General features: G+C 35.8%; 1 protein-coding gene across 1 annotated transcript; it reads left to right on the top strand.

Moving 5' to 3' along the window:
• The first annotated feature begins 3848 nt into the window (after positions 1–3848).
• Positions 3849–8035, top strand: LOC103429360 (probable folate-biopterin transporter 3). Its single transcript, XM_008367514.4, has 5 exons — positions 3849–4329; positions 6020–6279; positions 6706–6801; positions 6879–7049; positions 7153–8035. The coding sequence occupies exons 1-5, from the start codon at positions 3948–3950 to the stop codon at positions 7741–7743; spliced, it is 1500 nt and encodes a 499-aa protein (XP_008365736.3). The 5' UTR covers positions 3849–3947; the 3' UTR covers positions 7744–8035.
• The last annotated feature ends 214 nt before the right edge of the window (positions 8036–8249 follow it).

The following is an 8249-nucleotide window of genomic DNA, read 5'->3' as shown; positions in this document are numbered from 1 at the left end:
AATTTGTCTTTGAGCTTGATGCTTGGGCTTCAGCCAAGTCTCCTTTCGAATTGGCATCTTTGGGCTTGCACACACTTGCGGCCCAATGTTCAAATATTAACCCAAACACAAATGTTTCTGAATAGGTACACCTTCAAGAGCAATAATATGATTTTCATTAGAGTCATATGCAATGAAATTGAAGATCTAGCATGCAAAACAAAATGATTCTCCTTTTTCCTCCAAATCAATATATCATTTTGGGCATAGAAGAAGCAATGACAACAGTAAATTTATACAATCTTCAAGAGTCAAAAGAAAAGGTCTGTAGGTTAACCAACTCAACCTGAGCAACAAAAGCAACAATTTCATCTTCATCACTTAGGACTCACTATCACTCGAAATGACTTTCATTGCAGTTTAAATTCTTTTTTTTTTTGCTTCTTGAGAGTGTTCGCACACTTATGTGCACAATGACCATAACCCTGACACTCATGACATTATCTCCTAGTTAAAATTTTATCTTGTAAGTGAATTCTTTAGACCTGAATTTTTAGATCATGAACTACCTTTTTTATAATGACTTTTTAAACTTTGACTTCTTCAGACAATTTTGAAATTTTTAGTGAGAAGAGCCAAGCTCTTCATCACCAGCACCACTATCCCCTTCATGTTCCAGAACTGCTTTAAAGGCAACACTTTTGGATTTTTTTGACTGGAGGATGTTTCAATTCCTAAGCTTTTAAAGACCCAAGTAACTCTTTATGTTTATAGGTGTTTAAATTCCTATGCCCTTCAATTGTGGTCACTTTTGTGTCAAATCTAGTAGCCAAAGACCTAAGGATTTTCTTGACAACAATATTCTTAGAAATGGTTTCGCCTATATTGTGCCAAGTGTTAACAATAAAACTGAGTCTAGCATAATAATCAGAAAGTAATTCATACTCCTCCTCCCTCTTAATATTTTCAAACTGGTTTGTAAACAGTTGGAGCTCCGAAGCTCTCACATCAGCGTTTCCCCTCAAGAGTATCTTTGTAAAATGTCCTAAGCATCTTTTGAAGTTTCACAAGTGGAGATGTATTCAAACTGTTCAAGTGAATGGTTGGCAACAATGTGTTCAAGCCTCTTTGATTGTTCGTGCTATATATGAAGTACTTCATCTTTTGACCGTTCCTCATTGGTTTAGGAACAATTTTATTTTATTTTATTTATTCATTTTTTTTTTCAGTTTTAGTTTTCTCATCTTTTTCAATTTAGTTCGTTCAGATCCACCGTTGACACAATTGTGCCACACACTCTGATTTATAGCCCACAAGAATGACTTCAACTCGGCTTTCCATGCCCCATAGTTCTCACCATCAAAGTATGGTGGATGAGTAACTGAACCCGCAACATGATCAATCCTAAAATCCCAAGGATCACTCTAAGTATGTCTGGAGAAACTGGAATAACTCAAATACAACAGATAAACAACCCCAAATATAAACACCTAGACTAGCGGGATGGAAACAAAGTTTTAATTATGCGACGCAACAGTAAATAAATTGAAAATGAAATACAATGAACATGTGAGGACCTTTTTTTAATGTGGAAAACCCCACACACGATGGGGAAAATCCACGCGTACACTGCCCGAAAATAATCCACTAAGATCAAACAACAAATACAAGACTCATACAAGACAACTTACAAGCTAGCTCAAAGATTGCCTTGTCCTCTTGTCTTCATACTTGCTTTTCTTTGTCTCCTCTTGGTTTAAACGTGATCACCTCAGAGCAGAAGGTTCGCCCGTGGGTTAGAACAAATCATGAATGATAATATGAATGCTAGAAGAAAGTGTTTCACTCATATTTCACTCTTCTAACCTAGTATACAAATTCCTTGTCTTAAACTTTTTCTCGCACGAAATTATGGTTCTCAAAGATAGCAAACCTGCTGGAAAACCAATAGTATATGAAGGACGTCACAAAAAAAAATCAATGGCCTACAATTAAGTAAACTGATATTATGCTTTAACCCTAAAATAAATTGATTTTATATGATTAATTAAATGTAAATACTCAATTTATATTTTCTTAAAATGATGCGTATGAAGTTTACCTTAAGTGATCCATGAAATCAGATTGCCTTTGGTTTTACTTGACGTGCAAGTCTCAAATCACAAACTTAGACATTAAGACACGCCTAAAATCTAGCACTAGTTTATTAGAGACACATTAAACTTGGCTAGGAAATTAGAAAATCATAAAAACTTGCACTTTCAGGGTGGGAAGTGGGATTGCAATTTGGGTTTAAAAAACAGGGTATAGGGTTCTATTTTAAATAAGGCTACCTTTTAGTTAATTTAAATCGATAATGACCCTTAGCAAAACTAAAACTATTGGTATTTTGCAATTCGGTAATATCCTGTACCGGTACTTTTGGTTCGACAATTTACAGTAACTTTGGTTTTTTGAAATCTTTCGATAAATTCAGTTTATAAAAAAATTTGGTTATCGATTACTTTAGTTTTGATTTGTCTAAAGTTTAGTAACTATTACGTCTAGACACTAAGGGCTGGTTTGGTATTGCTGTGCTTTGAAAAAAAGCTGCTGTGAGAATAAGCGGCTGTGAAATAAATCAGCAGAGTGTTTGGTAAACTTTTTTGTAAAAGTGCTTTTGGAAAAAAAAGCAGTCTGATAGTGGATCTTTTCATTAAAGGAGCACTGTAGTTCTATGTGCTTTGAAAAAAAGCCGGTTTTCCAAAGCTACAAATTGCAGCTTCAGTTTTTTCCTTTGATTTCAGCTTATTCTCACAGCAGCTTCCAAAATAAGCCCTTTTTTTTTAAGTTTACCAAACACCAAAAACACTCCCAGCTTTTTTTCATAGGAGCTTTTTTTAAAATCACCTCAATCCCAAACTAGGGCTAAATGAGCACATTCCTTTTTGTTACAAACAATGTTACTAATTTATGCTACACTAAGTGTAGCAAGGAGAGCTTGAATCGAAGATGCACATGCAGTGGCTACTTGCTGAATGAGAAGACGTGTAAAAAAAAAAAGGATTAAAATTCAACTTAGTTGACGAATTTAACTAGGATAAGTTGAATATTAAAGTGTGCGACGAACGAGATTACAAAATAATAAGAATATTATTAAATAAACAAGAATGCCGAAACGCTACAAAATCTCAAGAGACCACATTGTGACTAACTTATTCTCAAACTCAATTACAAGCTATTTTTTTTATAGAGAACTAAACCTAAAAAATCCTAACTCGGATGGACTAGGCCAATTCCTAAACTAACAAAACTCAAATACTAAAATAAACATAAATACTAATATCTTCCAACATGATAATGCTATTCATACTGATTTTTACTTCTTATACATCCTTGTTAATGTTTGGCTATTGGTCTTATTTAATTCATTTGATTTAACGGCAAAAAATTAAGATGGGTGTGTGAGTAGTAAAAAATAAGTGTGTGAATAACACTACATTTTAACTAAAGTGAAAACAAAAATAAACTACAGACGAATGTCCATTTCCCATTGGGCTTGGATCAAAGCTAATGAGCCTTCAACCGAAAAAGAGAAAAAGCCGAAGAGCCCAGCAATATGGTTTCCATTTTTTTACGTGGGAAAATGTCTCCCCCTCTCTCTCTCTCTCGAGATTTTTCAGTATGATCAGTACACGAAATAATATATCATGAGTCATTATACAAATAGTAAGATATATGTTAAAAAGTTAATAACTTAAAAAATAAAATTTTCTACTACTTTTATTAAAACACATGGTGATCCTGTCGCAATTAAAAATTTCTTCCCACCCTGACAGAGTTGAACTGTTGAGTTAAGTTAAAGTCAAAGTCAAGCAGACGAAGCTTCTGAGAACCAAATCGACAAACCCACCTCAGAAAACCAAGATATATCAACTGGGTGTGTTTTATTGTTCTCAAATTTTGAAGGAAAATCAAAATTATCAGCCATGAAAATGGAAGCAGAAGAACATGAAAAAGAAAGTCTTCACCCTGAGTTAGAGAACCAAAAGCAGAAAACTCCAGTAAAGGGTGTCCGAGATTTGCTATGGACACCCATAAATTGGTTCAGAATGCTGAGTAGCGAGTTGCATTGGAGCTTTGTGGTGGGTGTGCTGATTGTGTACGGCATCAGTCAGGGTCTAAGCATGGGACTGAGTAGAATTAGCATACAGTATTACTTGAAAGATGATCAGAAAGTGCAGCCTTCTGAGGCACAAGTCTACTTTGGGATCATCCAAATTCCTTGGATTGTGAAGCCTTTCTGGGGTCTTCTCACTGACACTCTTCCTGTTCTTGGCTACCGCCGAAAACCCTACTTTGTTTTTGCTGGTAAATTATGATACAACTCACTTTTCTGTTCAAATGAGAAAATCCAATCTTAGGCCTTCAGTTGTAGGCTCCATTAGTTTTCTCTTTAAGTGACTCCCATTCTAATAACTGGTTTGATTTTCAAACAAATGGTCATTTCCTTGTGCAGACTTATGGTTATATAACTACTACGATATTTGCCGTCTGGGTTTAATTTGAATCACCTGATCAGTAGCCAGGCATGCAGGTTTAAACAGAAAATATGTATGTATGTATAGTACTATGAATCTGGTACCTACTTAGTTTCAGTATGTGCCATTTGTTTAACATTAAATATAAAATTCAAAGTTAAACTTGTACATGAAGGATGTTTTAAAAAGTTGGACTTTAAATTTTAATCATCAACATATGCATTCATAGATGAGTTGATATTCCACTGTTAATGGTTGTCTGTCCTCATACCGAAATGCTGAATATAACAGAAAATGGTAAAATGATCATTGTCTTCCTCTCTGAAAGTAAATTATTAGTTACTTTTAAAAATCTCACTGGAAGGAGATAATATTTTATTGTATACAGAACTCCAGGTGGGATGTTCATTTCAAAATCAAGACAGATGTATATCGCATAACATGTTTACTGGTTAAAGCTTAAGTTTGTGTTACTTAAGTGTGATTACTGTGATAGCATGTTTTATGGAATTATACCGTTGATTTACTTGCTTTGGACTCTCACACTCTAGTTTTTTTAAATATTGGCATGGTAATTTGGCCTTGCATAGTCTGGATTGGCATCATATTCAAATTTATTTCGGGATAATTTGAGCAATTTAATAAGGACGTTCTGTTATATGTTGTCACAGATCATTTTCTTTTTCAGCTACATCATCTGACTTTCAAAAGAGACCAAAAAAGAAAAGCCTGTATCTGGAGACTGGATCCCTATTTAACTGCTGTGGATAGTCCAAAACTGAAAATTATCCCTAGAAGGTTTTATATAGAATATCTGCTAGACCTTAGGGAATGCTTTCAGGACTGGTAGTCAATTCAATTGTTTTGTTTCCCCCTCAAAACTTCTCTTACTTGCATTAAAAATATGAGTTTCAGTAGGGAGGATTCTTAGATATCTCTTATCTACCTTGAAAATGCTTTCGTCGCAGCAACTAAGTTAAGCAGATTCCAAACTGTTTCTTGGGATACCTAGAAGCTGCAGTGACTGGCTCTCCTTAGTCCACATTGCAATACCTTATTTTCTTTTCATGTGATAACTTTAGCATCTGTAGAGTGTGCACGAAAGGATATGCCAACAAAGTTGAAGACATGCCATGACTTGTAGAAGGGAAAGTAGTCCACAGTCTGACACAGGAGAAGAGGACTTGAACCGAAACATATATATATCTGTTCCATATATATACATACATGAAAACTGCTGGTTTGTAAAATCCGACGATCATAATCTCTGGCTGAGTTTTAAAATCTCATGAACCGTGACAGTCATGACTTCCATTTTGTATATGTATTTGTAATCTGATGCTGCATTAATTTGTCTGCAAGAGTCACCTTGAAACTTGGCTGTTGTTTTTCTATTTTAATCTGTATAAGATGATATTTACTATATATCCTTCAGTAGTATGACCTGATTATAAACTAGAAAATACTACTTTACCTGAATGCTGTTCCCTTATTTTTCCTCTCTCTGTTGGTCTTTCCAGGTTTACTTGGGGTGATCTCCATGCTTGTGTTATCACTAGACAAGAATTTAAATCTGACAATGTCCTTGCTAGCTCTGATGGCGGGGAGTGCTGGAGTTGCAATTGCCGATGTAACAATTGATGCCTGTGTTACACAGAACAGTATAAGACATCCATCCCTTGCCGGTGACATGCAGAGCTTGTGTGGACTGAGCTCTTCAGTCGGGGCACTGGTGGGTTTTTCACTTAGTGGGTTTCTTGTTCACCTTGTGGGCCCTAAGGTATGCTTTCGCTTATAGTTGCAACATAAAAACATCTGGCATTGTCAATCTTTTGGTATATTTTTATTTTTGGGCATGTCTAGGCATACCTCCAATTTTTACCATAGTAGGCTTGCCGAGGATTTTGAATTTACCAATATTCAAATGATATAATTCTCATCTGGTGAACTATCAATGGATGAGTTTCAGTGGTCATATGGTTGAAAAACTCTAATTCATTCATGTAGATTTTCATTTATGAAATTCGTTTCATATGAAAAGATTCATATTATAATGTTAGATTAGACAGAACATTGATTTGAAATCAAATTTTGCTGTCTGTCGATTGAACCGTATCATGTTGGTATAATTTCCTTATCCGCTTTGGATAATTTATCAGCTGAAATTGCTTTTCTGAATGGTGGAAGTTTGGCACTTCTATGACAGGGTGTGTTTGGGTTGCTCAGCATCCCTCCGGGGCTTGTCATTTTGGTTGGGATAATGCATAGAGAATCTCGTGCGTGCAACTTTGCTTATAAACAGGTGAGATTACTTTACTTTTTTATTTGTGCATTTTAGTTCCTGCTTTCTCTGATTCTCATACCAATATCTTAATTTAGGTCAGTGTAAAGTTACTGGATGCTGGCAAGGCTATGTGGACAACATTAAAATGCAGTAGTGTATGGAGGCCTTGCTTATACATGTACTTGTCACTTGCTCTGGCCTTGAATGTTCGTGAAGGAATGTTTTATTGGTACACTGATGCAAAGGGGGGTCCGTCTTTCTCCAAGGTAACCGGAACTGCTTCTATAATTCCAGTGCCTTTCTAGTGGCCGGAAATTGTTTGGTCTGATGCGCCTAAATCCAAACTCATTATTTATGTGCTTCTTACAGGAGGTTGTCGGATCCATATTCTCTATTGGTGCTGTTGGCTCCCTTTTTGGGGTCCTTCTCTACCAGAACTTTTTAAAAAGTTACCCTTTCAGGGATGTTCTTTTCTGGACTCAGTTGCTCTATGGTGCTTCAGGAATGCTAGACTTAGTATTGGTGTTGCGCATAAATTTGAAATTTGGTTTGCCAGATTATCTTTTTGTTGTCATTGACGAAGGCATTTCTATGTTGATTGGGCGTTTGAAGTGGATGCCTCTTCTTGTTCTTAGTTCCAAACTCTGCCCTGCAGGTATAGAAGGTACTTTCTTTGCTATACTGATGTCCATTGATCATATAGGGATGCTGTCATCTACTTGGGCCGGAGGCCTCTTACTCCACATCTTGAATATTACGCGGACACAGTTCGAAAATATTTGGATGGCCATTTTGATCCGGAGTTTGTTGAGAATTGTTCCGATTGCGCTACTGTTCTTAATACCTAGAAGCGATCCCAACTTAACTATTCTTCCATCTGAGATGTTGAGGACCAAAAAAGCCAACGATGTACATGAGTATGAGACTCTTGAAATGTCCTCCCTTCTCAATGGCACTTGATCAGAACTAGGGATCTGTTAACTGCAGTGTCAAGGAAGAATGGCTGTTGGGAGATACTGGAGAAACAGTTTTTCAGAATGTCGCAACCACATCCCTGAGAGAAGGCATTTTTGCACGTTATCTAATTAGCATAAAGAAGAACTTGGACTCACATACAACCACCCTTTTCCGCAACAGGTCTTTTTACTGTTAGAATTATGCTTTAAAGCCACACTCATTTGACGTAATAGTTTTCGGAATACTTATTATGTACTCTTATTTAGTTTCAAAGAAGAATAATGTTTGTTGTTAATCACTACTTAAATGTATTATGTGTTTAATCAATAATATAATTCAAAGAATGTAATCAACTTAAGTGACAAGTGATATAAGTGTGTTAGATCAATGAGACCTTTCTCTTATGTTCATTCTCAAAATGGTTCTAGCTATAGGATTGATAATTGGGCATTAACAATCTGCTAAGGCTAATATGTGTAATGTCACTCAATTGGGAGTATGACTTAGCA

The sequence above is a fragment of the Malus domestica genome, chromosome 09 (genome assembly GCF_042453785.1).
Source record: "Malus domestica chromosome 09, GDT2T_hap1".
Lineage (NCBI taxonomy): Eukaryota > Viridiplantae > Streptophyta > Magnoliopsida > Rosales > Rosaceae > Malus > Malus domestica.
This window is presented reverse-complemented; position numbering and strand designations above follow the sequence as displayed.